At 45.4% G+C, this 22080-nt stretch overlaps 1 protein-coding gene across 1 annotated transcript in view; it reads left to right on the plus strand.

Moving 5' to 3' along the window:
* INTS4 (integrator complex subunit 4) overlaps positions 1 to 22080 on the plus strand; it is a 72254-nt gene that overhangs the window by 41939 nt on the left and 8235 nt on the right. Inside the window, exons 14-19 of the mRNA XM_049776231.1 lie at positions 3550 to 3683; positions 6835 to 6992; positions 9027 to 9120; positions 15355 to 15435; positions 18550 to 18680; positions 21440 to 21499. Coding sequence (XP_049632188.1) covers positions 3550 to 3683; positions 6835 to 6992; positions 9027 to 9120; positions 15355 to 15435; positions 18550 to 18680; positions 21440 to 21499 — 658 coding nt within the window. The remainder of the gene's footprint in view (positions 1 to 3549; positions 3684 to 6834; positions 6993 to 9026; positions 9121 to 15354; positions 15436 to 18549; positions 18681 to 21439; positions 21500 to 22080) is intronic.

The following is a 22080-nucleotide window of genomic DNA, read 5'->3' on the forward strand; positions in this document are numbered from 1 at the left end:
CTGATTGTCCTTCACTTATGGCATTTATGGTCCAGGGACAATCAGCATGGGAGAAAGGGCAGTCACCGACAGGCAAGTCCCTGTCTAATGTTAACCAAGCTTCAGTGGGTCTTTACTTCTCAAAAAGGGAAAAGTGAGGAAAGAGGAAGCTAAGGTAGAACAGATAAAAGGCTGAACATAGGAATTCTGCCTGCCAGGCACCTGCAGCTCCTGCTTTCTAGTAATTTAAATTGAGAGCCCATCAGATCTTCTCCTGACCCTTTCCTCAGACTATCAGCTCTCGCTAAAATTGTTTGTATTTTGGATGCCTTCATTACCCTTCCCAGGACCATACCCATCTCTTGCAGTATTTCAATTCTTAGTATGTGTGCTGCTCCAAACACACTCATTCTTATTTTCATAGGGACTCACCGGGACCATTAGTAGCACATTCTAAACTATTGAGCACCTACCGTTGTTCCCAATCCATTTCAACACAAATCTTGCGAACAACCTGGAGAGAGGAATTCTCCCAAACCTGCAGGTGAGAAAACCCAGGCTGAGCCTGCCAAAGCGAGCTCCAAAGAGCGAATTTGAAAGTCAGAGTGAGACATCTCCAGTTTCTCAGATAGGTCTTGCTCTGTCTTGCTCCTGGTCAGTTAGCAATAAAGCCTGAAAGATGGCAAGGCCCCACGATATTGGGCAATCGGCCTAGCTCTGACGCAGGTGATGTGGGTCTGGGAAGTCAAGGGCAGCAGCACCCCATTCCACTAGGCAGTTTTCAAGTGCCAGGAATGCAGCAAGGTGCATATTCAGCCCTCTGAGCTGTTTACCCTGTGTCTCATCATGGAAGGTTTTTAGAGAGGTTTAAAGGTATTTATTGAACCTTAAAGATCAGCCAAGTCACACACCTTTCTACAATGATTTCTTTCTGTCTATTTATTTGGTTGCATGAGGAGGTCCCTCCAGTGCCTGGGGACCAGGGTTCACTCCCAGCAGGTCTTATCCCACTGGACAGCAGGCCAGCATATCCTGTGGTGCTGGATACAGTATGGACCTCCTGCATGCTAGACCTGCACGCTGCCCCTTTGGGCCTCTTCCTGCCCTAGTTTTGCTCGACGGTGTTATTCATTCTCTCAGTTGGAATATGGCATTGGAGAATAGCAGGGGCTTTGGTGAAAGTGGTGTTGTGACCAGTGATCTAGGACTCTCTCAAACAAATGTCCCCAGTACATCTGAAAAAGGTGCTGAGAGAGAGAGAGAGAGAGAGAGAGAGAGAGAGAGAGAGAGAGAGAGAGAGAGAGAGAGAGAAACAGGTGTCACATACCTGGCATTTAGCTTACCGAACTTTGATCCTTGGCACCACCTGGTCACTGGAGCCTCATGGGTACAACATTGGAGGACCCTAAGCACCCTTGGTTTGCTATGGAATGGGGAGCATTGCAATAGTGACACCACAAAGAGAATTTCAGGAGTGACCCCAAAGGCTCCCAGCTTAGAAGACACCTGTAGGCCCTCCCCAAAAAAAGAGATGTCTTGGAGCTGGAGAGATAGCATGGAGGTAAGACGTTTGCCTTGCATGCAGAAGGATGGTGATTCAAATCCCAGCATCCCGTATGGTCCCCTGAGCCTGTTAGGAGTGATTTCTGAGTGTAGAGCCAGGAGGAACCCCTGAGCGCTGCTGGGTGTGACCCAAAAACGAAAAAAAAAAAAGAGAGAGAGAGAGAAAGATGTCTCACATATTTTTCTTGTAGAAGACCCAGGTTTGATCTTTATTGCCACATGTTACCCAAATACTGCTGCTGGTAACCCACTATTTATTTTTTATTTTTATTTTTTTGGTTTTTTGGGCCACACCCTATGACGCTCAGGGGTTACTCCTGGCTATGCGCTCAGAAGTCGCTCCTGGCTTGGGGGACCATATGGGACGCCGGGGGATTGAACCGAGGTCCGTCCTAGGCTAGTGCTGGCAAGGCAGACACCTTACCTCTAGCGCCACTGCGCCAGCTCCAACCCACTATTTTTTTTAAAATAAATTTCGCAGGAATGCCCAAGATAATACTGGTTTTGATAAGTATAGTTCAAGGGAGGGATAGAGTGGGAAGAGGGAAGGAGAAAGAACCCCAGTTCTTGTCCCAGAGTTAAAGCATGAAAGTCCATATCTCAAGAGGGCAGATAAAGGCAACATGTACATGAGCTGGCATCTCTTTTGTTCCCAGCTAACTTTATTCTTTTATTACTTCATTTATTTATTTATTTATTTATTTATTGTTTTTAGTTTTTGGTTTTTGGGTGACACTCAAGGGTTACTCTTGGCTCTGCGCTCAGAAATCACTCCTGGCTTGTGGGGCCATATGGGATGCCGGGGGATCAAACTGCAGTTCATCCTAGGCTAGTGCAGGCAAGGCAGATGCCTTACCCCTTGTGCCTCTGCTATGGCCCCTTTCTATTACTTTATTGACAAACTGTAGTTACAGGTGTTCATAATACAGTTATTTTTCTGTAGAAAAAGAAAAGTTATTTTTTTCACAGTTACAAAGTTGTTCATGATTTTGTCATCTGGTGTATAATACTCTTCACCAAGGCACATATTCCTGTCACCAAGGTCTCCATTTTTTGTCCCGTGCTCCCCTGCCCTCTCCCCTGTCTGCCTCTAGGAAAGATATTTTTACATTTTGGGGGGGCATACTGGGCAGCAGTACTCAGGGGTTACTCCTGGTTCTATGCTCAGAAGTCACTCCTGGCAGGCTTGGGGGACCACCTGGGATGACAGGGATCGAACGTGGATTCATCCTGAGTTCGCTGCATGCAAGGCAAATGCTCTACCGCTGTACTATCCCTTCACCCCCATATATATTTTTACATTTCTCTTCTCTCTCTCACTCAGCCTCTCTCTCTCTCTCTCTCTCTCTCTCTCTCTCTCTCTCTCTCTCTCTCTCTCTCTCTCTCTCTCTCTCTCTCGCACACACATTTTAAGGCACTGTGGTTTGCAGTGTTGTTACTGAAGGGGGATCATGCATATCACTTGACTTCCTTTCAGCATTTGAGTGATCATTTCCAAGCATCTCTGTCTTAGTTGCTCCCTTCTTTGCCCTAACCGCACCCCCCGACTATTTGTGACAATCTTCCTACCACAGATCAGTCCTCCTGGCCCTTGTGTTCTTGCAGCACAACTCTAAGTTGGTTTTCATAGAGTTTCTCTCATCCTGTCCCAGGTGGGGCTTTCTACTTAGTAAGAGCCATTTCTTGGGTGGTTTACTAGAGTGATTACCAGGGTTGGGGAGCACTGGGGTAGTTGACAGTTTCCTTTGACATTCCATTTCTGGCCATTGTCACTGCAGGAACTTCTCTGGAAGGGGCTTCGTTCTACTGGGCTGCAGCAGTGCTTATTTAACTTAGGGAAAAAAATGACTCCTTGTGAACCTTCCACATTTCTTCCCTTGATTTTCTGAAGTCCCCAAACATTTACTACCTCTCTAGACTTCCTTGCTGTCCCAAGAATTTGTCTCAAGTTTTGGCCAAGCTCAGCCTTTGATATCTCCACGTGTCCTTAACTTGCTTGTCCTCCAGACATTGCAGTTCTGGTTCTTATCTTCAATGCTGCCAAGAGCTGCCCCACCATGGCCGCGCTATTCTCAGACCACACTTTCAGGCACTATGCCTACCTCCGAGACAGCCTCTCCCACCTCGTCCCTGCCTTGCGGGTGAGTTCAGAACGGTCTTTGCTTTTGATTTTTGTCTTTTGGGTCATTATAGCTGCAAGTGGACTGTCTTCTCTGAAAACGCACCCACCCACACCTACCGTTCCTTCCTTCCTTCCTTCCTTCCTTCCTTCCTTCCTTCCTTCCTTCCTTCCTTCCTTCCTTCCTTCCTTCCTTCCTTCCTTCCTTCCTTCCTCCCTTCCTTCTTTCCTTCCTTCCTTCCTTCTTTCCTTCCTTCCTTCCTTCCTTCCTTCCTTCCTTCCTTCCTTCCTTCCTTCCTTCCTTCTTTCCTTCCTTCCTGCCTTCCTTCCTCCTTCCTTCCTTTCTTCCTTCCTTCTTTCCTTCCTTCCTCCCTTCCTTCTTTCCTTCCTTCCTTCCTTCTTTCCTTCCTTCCTTCCTTCCTTCCTTCCTTCCTTCCTTCCTTCCTTCTTTCCTTCCTTCCTGCCTTCCTTCCTCCTTCCTTCCTTTCTTCCTTCCTGCCTGCCTTCCTCCTTCCTTCCTTTCTTTCTTCCTTCCTTCCTGCCTTCCTTCCTTCCTTCCTGCTTTCCTTCCTTCCTTCCTTCCTTCCTTCCTTCCTTCCTTCCTTCCTTCCTTCCTTCCTTCCTTCCTTCCTCCCTTCCTTCCTTCCTTGCTTTCTTCCCAACCCTTCTTTCCTTCCCAATACTTCCTTTCTTCCCAAACCTTTCTTCCTTCTTTACCTCCCTCCTTCCTTCCTTCCTTCCTTCCCAACCCTTCCTTCCTTTTTTCTTCCTCCACTTCCTTCCTTTCTCTTTTTCCTTCCTTCCCAATCCTTCTTTCCTTTTTTCTTCCTTCACTTCCTTCCTTCCTTCCTTCCTTCCTTCCTTCCTTCCTTCCTTCCTTCCTTCCTTCCTTCCTTCCTTCCTTCCTTCCTTCCTTCCTTCCTTCCGTTTTTCTTCCTTTTTCTTTTTATCCTTCCTATTATTCCTTTTTTCTTTCTTCCTTCTTTCCTTCTTTCTTTTCTTTCTCTCGATCTTTTTTCCATCTGTCCTTCCCTCCCTCCCTCCCTTCCTCTCTACCTCCCTCCCTGGTGCTCAGGTACTTTTAGCTCTGGGCTCAAGGATCACTCCTGGTGGGGCTTGAGACCATATAGGGTAACATGCAAGGCAAGTCTACTACCTTGGACTACCTTTCCAATTCCCCTTTTATTCTCCTTTTCATTGTTTTTTGTTTGTTTGTTTGTTTTTGCTCTGTATATTTTACATTTAAAAAAAAATTGGGATGGCTGCCTTGAGTTTTATTCCCGGCACTCCATATGCAGGTTCTGCCAGCTATGACCTCCAAACAGAGAAAACAAAAATGAATCTGGATAGTATTTTAGAGCAGGAATAGACTGTGCTCTATTTGTTTCATTGGGGGTGAGGGCATTGGACACATTTCACTGTGCACAGGTACTCATGGCTCTAGAATGATCCCTGGCAGTAAATTGGGTTCCAGTGAAGTGCTAGGACTTGAACTGGGGTCACAGTGCAAGGCAGATGTTTCTTTTTTACCTCTCTGGTCTAGAACTATTCCATGTTTGAAAAATCAGTCATGATTTATTGTTATGTTTATTGTTAATAATAAAATATTAATATTAATAATTTTTCTTTTAGTTGCTTTTCCCTCTTTCCTTTCTTGAACCTTCTTTTTTTTTTTTTTTTTTTTTTTTTTTTTGGTTTTTGGGCCACACCCGGTAACGCTCAGGGGTTACTCCTGGCTATGTGCTCAGAAGTCGCTCCTGGCTTGCTTGGGGACCATATGGGACACTGGGGGATCGAACCGCGGTCCGTCCAAGGCTAGCGCAGGCAAGGCAGGCACCTTACCTTTAGCGCCACCGCCCGGCCCCTTGAACCTTCTTTAAACAATAACAATAAAAATTATTATCAGGGCCAGAGCGGTGGCGTAGGTGGTAGGGTGTTTGCCTTGCATGCGCTAACCTAGGACGAACTGCGGTTCGATCCCTTGGCATCCCATATGGTCCCCCAAGTCAGGGGCGATTTCTGACCACTTAGGCAGGAGTAACCCCTGAGCATCACTTGGTGTGGCCCAATAACAAAAAACAAATTATTATCATAAATTTTTTTTGTTTGTTTCTTGGACCACACCCGGCGGTGCTCAGGGGTTACTCCTGGCTGTCTGCTCAGAAATAGCTCCTGGCAGGCACAGGGGACCATATGGGACACCGGGATTCGAACCAACCACCTTTGGTCCTGGGTCGGCTGCTTGCAAGGCAAACGCCGCTGTGCTATCTCTCCGGGCCCTATTATCATAAATTTTTTTTTTTTTGTGGTTTTTGGGTCACACCCGGCAGTGCTCAGGGGTTACTCCTGGCTCCATGCTCAGAAATTGCTCCTGGCAGGCACGGGGGACCATATGGGACGCCGGGATTCGAACCGATGACCTCCTGCATGAAAGGCAAACACCTTACCTCCATGCTATCTCTCCGGCCCCTGTCATAAATTTTTATAGCATCTTATACTAACTTCTCTGATAATTATCATTCATATAGACCTAGGCTCAATCACCGGCATCCCATATGGTCCTTTGAGCCCACCAGGAGTGATTTCTGAGTGCAGAGCTAGGAGGAAACCTGAGCACTGCCTGGCATGACTCAAAAAGCAAAACAAAATAGAGAGAAGCATCAAATAAGGTTTAAAAGTCAATGTGACTTGCTGGAAAGAACACACACACTAACGTACTTGCCTTGCACATGACTGGCTCTACTCTGGTTCATGCCTCAGCACTGCACAGGGCCCCTGAGCTCAGCTAGGAGTGTTCCTTGAGGGCAGAGCCAGGAGTAGCCTCTCAGAGCTGTGGGTTTGCCCCCACCCAATCAATTAAAAGTCAATTTTAAAAGTGACAAGGTTGATGTTAGTCCCTTTTCTGTGGGTAGCTCTTGCTTGCACTTAACGATCAAAAATGCTAATGTCAGTCCATTCCCCACCGCCTGCTGCTTGTGACTATCTCAGGTGGCCACAGCATTGTCCATAGTCGCCCTTCTTCCTCCTCTTCCTCCTACAGACTGTCCCTCCTTACCCTCTTCTCTCTCCTGCTACTTTCCCCTTTCCCTTTGCTTCCCATTTTCTTATTTTTTTTGCATTACCAGTCTCTGGTCTGGCCTTGTTGGCACTGTCACAGCCCCTTGTCTTTTTAGTTACCAGGGAGGAAGCCTATACTGTCGACCACCTCACCTAGCCTGGCGCCTCAGGAGGACCCTTCACACCAGTTCCTGCAGCAGAGCCTGGCGCGGGTGTACAGCCTGCAGCATTTGGACCCGCAGGGCTCCCAGGAGCTGCTGGAACTCACCATCAGGTGAGGCACAGAGCCTGCCGGCCAGTCCTATCTTCGGTGCTACACAGAAGGAATCTCCCACCTCCATCTCAGGAGGTCCCTGATAATTCAGTCATCTTGTCTGTCTCGCTCTTGTGTTCTGTGGTTGGCACAGAGGGCCAGAGGGCACAGAGGGTTGTCTTCGAGAACCAGATTGCCCATTGGCACACTACCTGGAAGGCTTACAAAGAAGCTGCTTAATTCTTTTTCCCTCGAGTACTGGTGGATAGATCGTAAAAAATGCATGAAGCTCCAGTGGTTTAAGCCAGAGGAAAAGCTCATGTGGTCCTAGTGATTGGGATACATGCAGGACCCTTCCTGGCTTTATCCCTTGGTGGCTGGGGCTTTGGGGGTCTGCCTCTTTTGCTGGTACTGCAACTACTTGTCCTGCTTGCTGGTCCTTTGCTGTTTGCCACCTCCCCACTCCTATGTCTACTTTTCCTGGCATCTGCTGGGACATCGGTGAGAAAGCTCCTAACTGTACCCTTTCCTGCGTATTGGTCTGTTCCCATCTCTGGCTGTTAACAGTGTCTTTTTTTTTAAACTTTACTGATTGATTAATTGATTGATTGATTGGTTTTTGGGCCATACCTAGCCACAACCAAGGCAAATGCCCTGCCTGCTGTGCTATTATTCTAGCCCCAAGCTTTTTTCTTTTTCTTTTTCTTTTCTTTCTGATTTTTATTACAACAGTGATTCACCAAGTTGTTCATCATACAGTCATTCAAGCATTAAATGTTCCAACACCCATCCCAGTGTGACCTTCTCTTCACCATTGTCCCTTATTTCCCATCATCACCCTAACCTGCCTCCGTACAGGCAAAAACAAATTTACTTCACATTTTTTTGTTACAACACAAAGGGAAATAGAATCATCAAGTCCAAGATCAACAGGTCAATTTGAAATGCTTGTTAGGTCTCTCTGTGATATTACTAAAGTCTGGAATTACTCATGGCATTACTGAAGGTATTGCATCTAAGGATGTACTGGGCTAAGTTGGTACTATTTGAGCCTTGGTGTGCTACTACTGGGTAAGATCACTATATGGGTTACTATAGAACTTTCCCATCAGTTTTCCTGGAACACTACTGGGCTGACACTATGAGATAGGGAGGCTCGTGTGGTTCAGAATTTATAAACGTGGAACAAAGTAGTTTGATAAGATTAGTCACAAAATTGGGTTCTTGCTGTCAGAGGTGTCAGGGGTGGCATTGGGTTGCTATAGGTCATGCAGAAAGAGAAATATACCCCTTTCTGAGAAGGCCACGGAGGTATCAGCCCAGAGCAAATTACTTAGGAAATATTGGCGGTCATTCTTTTCTTCTGCAGAGAAATTTGCATGTTTGGAATGTTCACTTCATTTCAGAGTTGCTTAATTGTTGTTTCTGTTGTTTCTGGGAATGGAGAGATAGCATGGAGGTAGAGTGTGTGTCTTGCATGCAGAAGGATGGTGGTTCAAATCCCAGCATCCCATATGGTCCCCCAGCCTGCCAGGAGCAATTTCTGAGCAGACAGCCAGGAGTAACCCGAGTGCTGCCGGGTGTGACGCAAAAACGAAAACAAACAAAAGTTATCTGGTTTCTCTAGGTTTGATCCCCAGGATCCCATGTGGGTTCCTAAGCCCACCAAAAGAGATCCGTGAGGCAGCATTAAGCCCTAATCACCATCAAGTATAATCTATACTAATCAGATTATTGGTCCATAGTGTGACTTCTGTATAGCAGTATAGTTTAACTTGCCAGAGGAATTTTACCTATTCAAGTTGCTCTCAAGGCTAGAGCAGGTGGCGACCTGAGTTTGATCCACAGAACCCCCACATGGTACCTGAATCAGCTGGGTGTGACCCTCTCACCCCACCAAAAAAAACCCCCACTGTTTAAATTGCTCACAACAGTTTTCATTAGTACTTCTCTAGTATTAGATGCTGTCATGGAAAATTTTATGAGCACTTTTGACACCATCCTTGCTATTTGTCTCATTGCCCAGTGTCTGACCTGACGTTTTCTTTACTACAGAGATCTACAGCGACTTGGAGAACTTCAGTCTGAATTGGCAGGCGTAGCTGACTTCTCTGCTACTTATCTTCGATGTCAGCTTCTTCTCATCAAGGTTGGTTTGCATGTGTAATATTCCGTCAGATTTAGTTCTGTGATGCCACCAGTGCTCACTCACAGACTTGACAGTGCCCATAAGGGAGAAATGGATGGTCTTAGCCAACTGCTAGCCATGGAAAAATTCTGTACTCTTCTCAGTAATATCTGCCTCTAAGTAAACAATTCTCTTTTGTTCCACTTGGTTTTTGGAACCAAGAATTCAACAGGGTGTAGTCTCAAAATAAAATAAATTATTTAATTAGTTGTACATAATTATTCTTTTTTTTGTTTTTTTGTTTTGTTTTGTTTTTGGGTCATACCCGGCAGTGCTCAGGGGTTACTCCTGGCTCTACGCTCAGAAATCACTCCTGGCAGGCTCGGGGGACCATATGGGATGCTGGGATTCAAATCACCGACCTTCTGCATGCAAGGCAAACACCTTACCTCAATGCTATCTCTCCATAATTATTATTATTATTATTATTATTTTTTTTTTGGTTTTTGGGCCACACCCTGTGACGCTCAGGGGTTACTCCTGGCTATGTGCTCAGAAGTTGCTCCTGGCTTCTTGGGGGACCATATGGGACGCCGGGGGATCGAACCGCGGTCCGTCCTAGGCTAGCGCAGGCAAGGCAGGCACCTTACCTCCAGCGCCACTGCCCGGCTCCCATAATTATTTTTTTTAATAATTTTGGGGTCATACCCAACAATACTTAGGGGTCATTCCAACTGTGCACTCAGAAACTACCCCTGGCAATGCTTGGGGGACCATATGGGATGCCAGTGGGTTGGACTGGATTGACCACGTGCAAGGCAAAGACCCTACCTGCTGTACTATCATTCCATCCCCTCTTACTTAATGTTAGTTTTTATGTTTACTTTTTATTTTCTTATGTGGACAACTCTCAGCTAAGTGAGCAGTTTTTTCTGGCTCTGCACTCAGGATTCACTTCTGTTGGTGCTCAGGGGAGCAGATAGGATGGCAAAGATTGATTAAACCTGTGTTAGCCACATGCAAAGCAAGGGCCTTACCTCTGCTTTGTCTGGCCCGATTATTTATTCTTTATTTATTAAGGAAGAATTAGTCCTAGGGTGGAGTGATAGAACAGCAGGTAGGGGCCCGGAGAGATAGCACAGCGGCATTTGCCTTGCAAGCAGCCGATCCAGGACCAAAGGTGGTTGGTTTGAATCCCGGTGTCCCATATGGTCCCCCGTGCCTGCCAGGAGCTATTTCTGAGCAGACAGCCAGGAGTAACCCCTGAGCACCGCCTGGTGTGGCCCAAAAACCAAAAAAAAAAAAAAAAGAACAGCAGGTAGGGTGTCTGCTTTGTACCTGGCTGACCTAGATACGATCCCCTTCAGACCTGCCAGGAGTAGTTTCAGAGAACAGAGCCAGAAAATCCTGGGTATTGCCAAGTAGCTCAAAACACAAACAAACAAAATAATTAAACCTACTTTATTTGTAATTAAAGAATTAAGAATTTTTAATCCCACTCAAGTAGGAATTAGATCTGTTTCCATTGGGGAAGAGTCTTTCATTCTACAGTTATCAAAGCTTAAATAATCATTTTCATTAGAATCCTAAGAATTTTTTATGCATGTGCTCTATAAAAAATTACTTTAAACACTGTAGTTTGGAGATGTGTTTAGAATACAGTTGTTTTCTTGTATTCAGTGTTTCAATACCAATTCTCTCCATCATTGTAGCATTCCCTTCTTCATTGTTCTCAGTTTACCAGCTATTCCTAAGTCTACCTTGCAAGAGCCAAGGGCCCCTAGGTTCAATCACTTACCCCAGTGAAGCAGATCTTCCTGAGACAGAGTTAACTCAGAAATAAAACCAAAGTTGGTGTCCTCCAGGAATAAGGAGCTAGGGGGTTGAGTGAGCTTGGAATGTTCTATCTGAAAAGGCTCCTTTAACCAAAGTTTGAATCAGAGTAGTAACCCTTGACAGCCAGGGTTTGAATCAGAGTATTCCATGACAACCAAAATTGAGCCAGAAAAACGAGTGATCAATTAAGACATCTCTACAATGAAATGATTGTACTGTTATTGCTTGTGAGTCTATATAAACTGCTTGAAGATTTGACTCGGGGTCCTTGCCAAGAGTCCCCTCGTGAGATGTGGCTCGGACCTTGATTAACTGAATCAACTCCCTTTTGCACTTACATTATCAGAGGTGGTCTCTGACTCTCAGTGCTGACCTGAGTGTCAATTCAAACCCTAACGATCTCTTTAGCAGGCAAAAAGTAATTTATAGTGCTTGTTATAATTAAATGACAATGGAATCATCAAGAAAAAAATGTCAAGAAAAAGGAAATAAACACAAAGACAAATGGAATTATTGAAACTTAGATCAGGGGCCAGAGCAGCAGATTAGTGGCCTAGGGCATGTATGCCTTGCATTGGGCCCACCTGGGTTCAGTCCCCAGCATCCCATATGGTCCTGAGCCTGCCAGCAGTAATTTCTGAACACAGAACTAGGAGGAACCCCTGAGCATCGCTAGGTGTTGCCCCCCAAACAAAAACAAAAAGAACCCTTAAATTAAATAAAGGTCTTTTTGAAATATATCTCTCCCTGGTGTTACTAAAATCTTTGTCTAGGGATTTACGAGGCTGTCATTGATGCTGGTTGAACCATTTTTGTGTTGCTGTTTAGGCTCACTGAGCTTGGTGGGCTTCTGTACATCTTTCCTATCAGATATTCTGTGTCCTACTGGGCTGATACTGCTATGAAATCTGGGAGTGTCATGGCTACATGGTTAAGATCTATATAGATCTGGAGCACATTTGGTGGGTTGGCACTTTGATATGGTTAACTTGTGGAAGTAGGCTTGTTGCTGTTAAAGGGTGTTGAGTGTAGCTGCTAGGGGCGATTTCTGAGCGTAGAGCCAGGAGTAACCCCTGAGCGCTGCCGGGTGTGACCCAAAAAACAAAAACAAAAAATAAAAGAAAATAAAAATAAAAAATAACTGGGTACTGAAAGAAAATAAAGTGAGATGTTTGATACCATTCAGAACTAATACTGCAAATCACGATGCATAAAAGAGAAATGAGACTACCACTGGGTCTATCTCCCCAAATCCCCCCCCCCCCAATTACTGAAGTCCCTAAAGAACAAAGAGGCAAATGTGATAAAGAAACAGAAAAGAAATCTTTTTTCGGGGCGGGAGAGATAGCATGGAGGTAAGGTGTTTACCTTTCATGCAGAAGGTTATCGGTTTGAATCCCGGCATCCCATATGGTCCCCCGTGCCTGCCAGGAGCTATTTCTGAGCACAGAGCCAGGAAAAACCCCTGAGCACTGCCGGGTGTGACCCCCCCCCAAAAAAAAACAAAACAAAACAAAACAAAACAAAAACAAAACAAAAAAAAGAAATCTTTTTCCTTTAAATTTTTGGGCCATACCCAGCAGCTCTCAGGGGTCAGCACTCCTAGCTCTGTGCTCAGAACTCACTTGTGGCAATCTCAGGGGACCATAGGGGGTGCCAGAAATTGAACATGGATTGGTCGCAAGTTGACCATGTGCCAGGCAAATGCCTTACTGCTGTGCTATGACTCCAACCCCAAGAAATTATCTTAAGGTCAGGGTGGTAGTATAATGGAGAGGGCTCTTGTCTTGCAAGCAGCTGACCCAGGTTTGATCCCTGGGATTCTACATGGCCTTCCAAGCCTGCCAAGAATAATACCTGAATGCATATCAGAATAAGCCCTATGTACTGCTGGGTGTGGCCCTGAAACCAATCTCCTCAAAAAATATACATGGCAATTAATCATCACAAATAGACTTGTATTTATTTTCTTTCTGACAAATCTACTTGCTATTCCTTTAAGCTCCATTGGGTCAAGTAATATAAAATAAATTTGTTATATGCCTGCCAAGGGGGCCTGAATAGAGAATGTGAAGAGGATTATAATAAATGGGTCCTGAATATTATCAAATACCTTTTTGCATCTGTAATCATGAATTATATATTTTTTATTGTTATGGTACATTATGTAGATTGACTTGCATATGTTAAAAAATCCTTAGGTGATGAATCCTACTTGCTGATGGCATATGACATTTTTTTTGTGGGGGGGACATACCCGGTGATGCTCAGGGATTACTCTTGACTCTGTCCCCAGAAATCGCTGCTGGCAGGCTCAGGGGACTATATGGAGTGCCAGGGATCAAACCCAGGTCAGCTCTGTGCAAGGCAAATGCCCTATTGCTGTACTACTCATCTGATATTTTTTTAAATGAATTGTTGGATTCTGTTTGGTAGTATTTTGTTAAGGATCTTTGCGTTTCTATTCTTTTTTTTTTTTTTTTTTTTGGTTTTTGGGTCACACCCTGTGAGGCTCAGGGGTTACTCCTGGCTATGCGCTCAGAAGTTGCTCCTGGCTTCTTGGGGGACCATATGGGACGCCGGGGGATCGAACCGTGGTCCGTCCTAGGCTAGCGCAGGCAAGGCAGGCACCTTACCTCCAGCGCCACCGCCCGGCCCCCAACGCGTTTCTATTCTTTAAGAATATCAGCCTGTAATTCTTTTTCTGTGGTGTCTCTGTCTGCTTTTGGTATCAGGGTGATGTTAACTTCATTGAAACTATTTGGAAGTATTTCTATTTCTTCAGTTTCCTAGAAGAGACTGAAAAGGATTGGCAGTAGGTCCTCTTTAATGATTTAAAAGAATTTACTAGTGAATACCTCTGGGCGTGGGCTTTTGTTTTGGGGATGAATTTTGATTACTATTTAATAGCCACTAGAGGGTAAAGGTACTCACCATTGTTGGTGTCTTCTTGGGTCCCTGGATTATAGGCCCTTGTTCAGGTGCCACTTGTAAAATAAAACCTGCTGTTTGTAAGATCAACCCAGGTATTATGTTTCTAAATCCCATGCAGATGGATCTGAAGGAGCAGAGTAGAGGTGAAGAAATAATAAATCACGCCGGTCAGGAAAGAGTATTGGAGTTCAGTGGGCTTCTCATGGCTTCTCCCTTGTGGTATCTCCTAGTACCAAAAGCCGGAACTTCTCTTTCTTTATTAAACCAATTTCCATACCAGGAGGGAGAAATTTGAGTAATCCAGGTAGACTTTTACAAATCAAAAGAGATTTAGGGGAAACAGGAAGTTGGGGGAAATGCCTTCGTTTTGGGTTAATAGCTGGGTGTCATCTTACAGTAGGTATGCCCAGATATTTTAAGTCATCTCATTTCAGTCTTGGGAGGCCATAGGAATCTAAAATTTAATTTGGTTCTAATCTCTGATGATCTTTTGAATTTCTGGTGCGTTGTGATTTCCCTACTTTAGTTTCTAATTTGGTTTATTTTGGTTTGTTCATTCTCTCTCTCTCTCTCTCTCTCTCTCTCTCTCTCTCTCTCTCTCTCTCACTCTCTCTCTCTCTTTCTCTCTCTCTCTCTCTCTGAATCTTGATAGTGGTTTATTGTTTTGGGGGTCACACCCTGTGGTGCTCAGGAGTCATTCCTGGTGGTGCTCAGGGGACCATAGGGATGCTCAGCATTGAACCTGGTTGACCATGTGCCAGGTAAATGCCCTTCCTACTCAGCTCTCACTCCAGCCCCAAGCTTGTTTATTCTTTTGAAGAACCAACTCTTGATTTCATTGATCCTTTGGGTTGATTTTTGGGTTTCCAGTTCATTAATTTCTCCTCTAAGTATTATTTCCTTGCTCCTGCCTGCTTTGTGGTCCTGTTGTTGGTCATTTTCCAGTTGAAATTGTGCAGTCACTTTATGAAGACCCTATCTCTTTCTTCCTGATGAATGCTTGTATAGCTATGAACTTGCCTCTTAATGCTGCTTTTGCTGTGTCCCACAGTCTGGTAGCTTCTATTTTCATTATCATTTGTTTTTCACAATGGATTTTATGTAAAGATTAAACAAATACACATATCTCAAATGCTGGTGGGGTTCGGTTTGAGTAGAGCACATGTGTTATATTTGAGGTTGACCCTGAGCTCTAGTTCCATCAGCCCTGACTCTCCAGGAGGGGTCACCACAGCTTGCAGCTACAGAAGTCGCAGGTTGGGGCCGGAGAGATACCATGGAGGTGGGGTGTTGCCTTGCATGCAGAAGGATGGTGGTTCAAATCCCGGCATCCCATATGGTCCCCCGAACCTGCCAGGAGTGATTTCTGAGCCATAGAGCCAGGAGTAACCCCTGAGCACTGCCAGGTGTGACCCAAAAACCAAAAAAAAAAATAAGTAGCAGGTTATTTGCCACGTGCTCTTTTCTCTTGTTTCCTCTGTGTAGGCCTTGCAGGAAAAGCTATGGAATGTGGCTGCTCCTTTGTACCTGAAGCAAAGTGATTTGGCCTCAGCAGCTGCAAAGCAGGTAAGTTGAGCGAGATACTCTCCTGAAGTGGAACCTATCCAGACCCAGCAGCCTCCACATGAGTCTTGCTTCTGCTCCATCACCCCAATTTTGGCCTATGACAAAGGTCAGAGGTCTGGGGTCAGAGCAATATCACAGTCAGGAGGGTGTTTGCCTTGTATCTGGCAGACTAGGTTTGATCCCCATCTGTGAGAGATGCTGTGCTAAGCAATGATCATGTACCACTTAAATCTTTATATTTTCTTTTTTTAGGGGGTGGGGGTAGGCCACATCTGGCAGTGCTCAGGGGTTACTCCTGGCTCTGCACTCAGAAATTATTCCTGGTGGCGCATGCAGTAGGGCATTTGCCTTGTACACACTAATCTAGGACTGACCATGGTTTGATCTCCTGGCGTCCCATATGGTCCCCCAAGCCAGGAGTGATTTCTTTTTTTTTAATATAATATTTATTTTAATCATAGTGGCTTACATATCATTGACAATAATATTTTAGGTACATATTAACATAAAAACAGGGGACTTCCCATCACCGAATTGTCCTCCCTCTACCTCTGTTCCTGTCCTACCTCCCATATCCTCCTCCCTCACCCCTGGGCTGCTAGAATAAGTGGGGAGTCCCCTCTGTGCCTAGCTTACTACTTAGAGGTCCTACACCTGTTTGGTCTTGGTGCCTCCCTTATTTCCCCCTCTAATTGGGAGGCGGGACTAGATAGTTCAAGTTATGTGGGGTTTTTTTGTTTTTTGTTTTTTTTTGGGTTTTGGGCCACACCCGGCGGTGCTCAGTGGTTACTCCTGGCTGTCTGCTCAGAAATAGCTCCTGGCAGGCACGGGGGACCCTATCGGACACCGGGATTTGAACCAACCACCTTTGGTCCTGGATCGGCTGTTTGTAAGGCAAACGCCGTTGTGCTATCTCTCCGGGCCCAAGTTATGTGGTTTTGTTTGAAGAAGAGAAAGGTACTAACTCGGAGAAAAAATCAAATATGCCGAAAATGGGCGGAGTCCTTCTGGAGACTCTCATCCTAGGTTTGCCCAGGAGTGATTTCTGATCGCATAGCCAGGAGTAACCTCTGAGTGTCAACGGGTGTGGCCCCCCTCCAAAAAAAAAAAGAAAGAAAAGAAATGATTCCTAGCAGACTCAGGGGACCTGTGGAATGCTGGGGAGAGGGGATGGATTGAACTCAGGGGTTCATCCAGGTTGGCTGCATGCAGGGCAAGCACCCTACCACTGTGCTATCTCTCCATGCCCAAACTTGTATATTTCCTGATGCTGAAAATAAATGAAAAGATTTTAAATCCACTGTAAATGTGCGTTGATCTCACTACTCAAAGCACTTACTGAACCTCGCACACGATACCAGATGCCCTAAGTTTGGTTGCACAAATTATTATTACAATTGTTTTTACATATGCTCTTCCACTTGGTGCTGATTATTTTCTTTTTCTTTTTTTTTGGGGGGGTGGGGGCACACCCAGCAGCACTCCGGAGTTACTCCTGGCTCTGTGCTCAGACATCACTTCTGGCAAGCTCAAGGGACCATATGGGATCCAGGGATCAAACCAGGGTTCGTCCGGGTCTGCCACCTGCAAGACAAATGCCCTACCGCTGTGCTATTTTTCCAGCCCTGCTTATTATTTTCTTAAGGGAAGGAGGCATTGCATAATTAAGTAAACTTGCATACTATTGGAATAGGAGAAACTGGAATCATTTCTATGACCCCAATGTCTTCCGAGGAAAGAAGCAGAGAAGGGATGAGAGGCTTTGCTTGGAAGGACAGATGATATGTGGGGTGGGTAGGAGGTAGGGTTCAGATGCCTGGGAGGAGGCTATACATAGTGTGTTCTGCCCTTATTCCCTCTGTCATATCTGACAGTCTGGGATTCTGCACACACTCAGCCATTCCTGCTGCTCAGCTCTCGTAGGCTCTTCCGGCTGGTTGGCTTTTCATAGTTAGTGTTACATACATTCATTTCTTCCACGGCTCAGTGAGCTGGTTTAGTGTGGCAAATACAGCCTTAATTTTTTTTTTGTTTTGGTTTTTGGTTTTGGGGCCACACCCAAGTAGCACTTGGGTTACTCCTGGCTCTATGCTCAGAAATCACTCCTGGCAGGCTTAGGGGACCATATAGGATACCAGAGATTGAACCTGGGCCAGCCACATGCAAAGCAAATACCCTCCCCTATGTGCTCTCACTTTGGCTCCCAAGCTTTACCTTAACGCTGATTAAAATTTCACATTTTCATTTCCTCAGTAGACCTAATTAGTAGATGTACTGTTTTTTTTTTGTTTGTTTGTTTGTTTTATGGAGAGAATGCAGGTTAAGGCAGTTGACTTGGCAGGCAGCAAACCCAGGTTATACCCAGTACTACATTTGGACTCCTGATCCCTTCCAGGAGTTATTCTTGAGCACAGATCTGTGAGTAAGCCCTGACCACCTCTGGGTGTGGGGCCTCTGTCAATAAAAATGCATTTTTTTTAAATTGACAAAATAATTTGGTTTTCTACCAAATATATCATTTCCTATCAACATTAGCACTGGAAACGTCTCAGCTGAAGTGCCTGGTAGATAGTATAGGGGGTTAAGGTGCTTTCCTTGCTTTCTGCTCACCTGGTGCGAGTCAGCACCATATATCGTTCCTTGAGCCCTGCCAAAAGTGATCCTTGAGCACAGAGATAAGGTGAAGCCCTAACCAGTGCTGAATGCTCCTTTCTCCCACTTTACTCCTCCAATGAAAAGCCAAACCCTTCATTAAAATAATCAGGGTCCTGAGCAACATAGTAGAGCAGGTTGGGCATTTGCCTTGTCCGCTGCCAATCAATTCGATTCCTGGCATCACGTATCTGCCAAATCTGCCATGTATAATCCCTGAGCGCAGACCTAGGAGTAAGTCCTGAGCACTGCCTGCTGTGGTGCCCCTCTCCCCAAAATAAAATTAGGTGGGTATGAAAGTTTAGGCATCGGGAAACAGCTCAGAGGCTGTGGAGCTGGTTCAATAGGCCAGAGACTCCCTTGAATCAACCCCTCTGCTAGGGGAAGAACCCAAGGCATGAGTGGGCCAGTGTAACCCCAAACCCCGAACTGCTATCCTGACTTGTCACCTTTTTCCTGCAGATCATGGAAGAGACCTACAAGATGGAATTCATGTACAGCGGCGTGGAGCATAAGCAGGTGGTCATCATCCAGCACATGAGGCTCCAGGCCAAAGCCCTGCAACTCATAGTGACGGCTCGGACCACCCGGGGGTAAGTTGTGCCAGAGGCCAAGGGCACCCTCCCATCCACCACAGACCCTTGTGTATCCGGTCTCACTGTGGCCTACACTGACCTTACTTACACCTAGGAGACACCAGCACAGGACCATGCTGTCCAATAATCTTGCACTCATCTCAGGTTCTCTCCTGGGATGGTAACAGAATCCTGTTCCAGACCCAGCCCTGGTCCTCCATTGGCCTTCTGGCAGCAGGGAGTTCAGTGCCAGCCTCCCCACATGCCATAAGAATTCTCTGCAGGGGGGAGCAGAAATAGCACAGCAGTTGGGCCTTTGCCTTGAATGCAGCCAACCAGGGGGGATCTAGTTTGATTTCCAGCATCCCATATGGTCCCCCAGCCTGCCAGGGATGATTTCTGAGTGCAGAGCCAGGAGTAACCTCTGAGCGCCACTGGGTGTAGGTCTAAAACCAATCAATCAATCAATAAATAAAGTTTTTTTTTTTTTTTTAAAGAATTCTATGGGCCTGAGAGATAGCATGGAGGTAAGGCATTTGCCTTGCATCATGCAGAAGGTCAGTGGTTCGAATCCCGGCGTCCCATATAGTCCCCTGAGCCTGCCAGGAGCAATTTCTGAGCATAGAATCAGGAGTAACCCCTGAGCGCTGCTGGGTGTGACCCAAATACCAAAAAAAAAAAAAAAAAGAATTCTCTGCAAGAGGGACTGGAGCAGTAGTGCAGAGGTAGGGCATTTGTCTTGCATGGACCACGGATCTGTCCCCAGGCATCCCATATGGTCCCCCAAGCCAGGAGTGATTTCTCAGTGCATAGCTAGGAGTAACCCCTGAACTTCACCAGGTGTGGCCCAAAATGCAAAAACAAAACAAAACAAAAATTCTCTGCAGGAATCTTTTCAGTTCTTTGGAAGGGCCCAGCCAGTTCTCTCCTATAGTAGGGACAAGTGGAGAACTGTTCTGCCCAGTGAGGCTTCCCTGTCAGGACCCTGGCTTTAGACAGCTTCTAGAATCTCTGCCTGTTTCCCTGAATACTGTCACCGAAATGAAATGACTATGCAGAGGACAATAAACAGGAAAGAAATTGTCTGTGGCCAAGTAGCAACAATAATTTTTCCCCCTGTGCAGGAGAATTAGTTAACTGTGGCTAACTAGGTTAGATTTCTAGGTTTGTCCCTAGAAATCTGATAGTGTCAACTGTACTGATGTGGCTGATGGTCTCTAAAAAAAGCTGCAGAGAATAGAATCAAGTAATGGAAGCACCTCAGGCAGATAGATGTGGAAACTGCCAGACTGCTGAGCGAGGGCTTTTGTGCCTGAGTCTCTTGCTGTGGAGCTCCGGGAAAATCTCCCTGTGTGTTTCAGGAGGTTGTAGCCTCTGTGGAGCAGGAGCCTCAAGGCCAGGGTCCTCAGCCTCATTCTCCCCTCAGCTAAGTCTTCCTTCCTTAGGATGAGGGCTGGAGAGCTGAGGGGCCCACAGAGCAGGACCACTGGCACCTTGCTTGGCAAGCTGCTTGATGGGCTGCATATTGCAAGGATTTGCTGTTGATTGTGGCTTGTGTGGTCTCTGGCTTTTTGTTCTTTCTTTGCTTAGGCTACCTACCAGACATGCTCAGGTGCTGGGATGGAGTGAGGGTCCTTGGACGGCAAAGCCTCTCTGACTCCTGGGACAGCTCCTAGTCTCTAGTTTGGAATGCTTATTGACCCTAATGTACATATAATTTATTGAACCACATGGTTTTTGCAGTCTTCAAATTTTGAGGGTTTTTTTTCCTATAGGTTTTTCAGAAGTCTTCTGTTTCTTATTTTGGGGGTGATTTTGGGGAATTTTTTTGTTATTATTTTGGTATCAATAAAATAGGCCTTGTATGAAATTGATAACTTTGAATAGGAAAAGCAAGTCCTCCAAAAGGGGCCGGAGCAATAGCACAGTGGGTAGAACATTTATTTATTTTGCACTCAGCCAATCTGGGTTCAATCCTTGGCACCCCATATCGTCCCTTTGAATCTGTTGGGAGTGATTTTTGAGTGCAGAGCCAGGAGTAATACCTGAGCACTGCAGAGTGTGGCTCAAAACAACCTATCCCCAAAAACGTCACCTAAAGGTAAGGTTTTAGTAAATCATTTAAAATGTCCAAATCCAAAAGTAACTTTGATTTCAGGGCTTTTTCATTTCATAAATGTGGAGACTGAGGATGAGAGAGAGTAAATTGAAAATGCAAAGTCCTCCCTAAAAAAATCCTGTTATCTTCTTGTTTTATCTCCTTAGGCTTTTTTCTACATGTGTCGATTTTACTCACAAGAGCTCTAGTTGATCCTTGATCATTTAAAAATTAGGTTATGTTATATATTCAGCATATACACAGTATTACCTGGAATAACTATTTTTGCCGTACAAACAACTCGTGAACAAATCCAGTAATGTCACAACGGGAAAGGCCATTCTTCCAGACAATTGACTTCTATAGAAGGCCTTCAATACTGCATCTCATCTTGAACTTTGGAAGCCTCTGAGTCTCTTTCTAAGGAAGAAACACATCGTTTTTACATGTCCTTCATTCATGCCACTTTGATGTGCACTTGACTTGCTATGTTGGTCTTGACTCCCTGCTGCACACTTTTTTGGGGGTGAAGGGCTCACGCCTGGCAGTGCTCAGGGCTTACTCCTGACTGCTTACTCCTTACTGCTGACTGTGCTTAGCAGACTCTTGCTCCAGACTCTCCCCAATGTACATTTAGTTTGCAAACTAATTCTGTTTTTTGCTTTTTCCTTTCCTTCAGAGTTGACCCCTTATTTGGGATGTGTGAAAGATTTTTACAGGAAGTGGACTTTTTTCAGAGGTACGTACTTCATTGTTTTCTGGCCTGCTCAATGTACAAACTAACAAGAATGATTATTTTATTTATTTTTTGTTTTTTGTTTTTTGGGTCACACTCAGCAGCACTCAGGGGTTCCTCCTGGCTCTACGCTCAGAAATCACTCCTGACCATATGGGACGCCGGGATTCAAACCAACCATCTTAGGTCCTGGGTCGGTTGCTTGCAGGGCAAGCACTGCTGTGCTGTCTTTCCGGCCCCAAGAATGATTCTTGAGTACAGAGCCAGGGATAACCCCTGAGCATCATCTGATGTAGGCCTAAATATATAATAAAAAAATGTATGTATTTGTATACATGCACATGCCAAGTAGGTTCTCAACCACTGAACCATCATCCCCGCCAGTGCCAGGGTCTTTGCAGTTGTACTTGCTGTGCTACCACTTTGCCCCACTGTGCATATCGGAGACCCCATCTTCTCTACGTGCCAAGCTTCCTCCTGGATCACAGAGTGCTTTGCACTTGCAAAGCCCTAACAGCTCAGTCTTGGAGCCTCTGAGATAGCTCAGTGGAGAAGGTACTCAGCTTGTATGTGGCTGACCTGAA

The sequence above is a fragment of the Suncus etruscus genome, chromosome 7 (genome assembly GCF_024139225.1).
Source record: "Suncus etruscus isolate mSunEtr1 chromosome 7, mSunEtr1.pri.cur, whole genome shotgun sequence".
NCBI lineage: Eukaryota > Metazoa > Chordata > Mammalia > Eulipotyphla > Soricidae > Suncus > Suncus etruscus.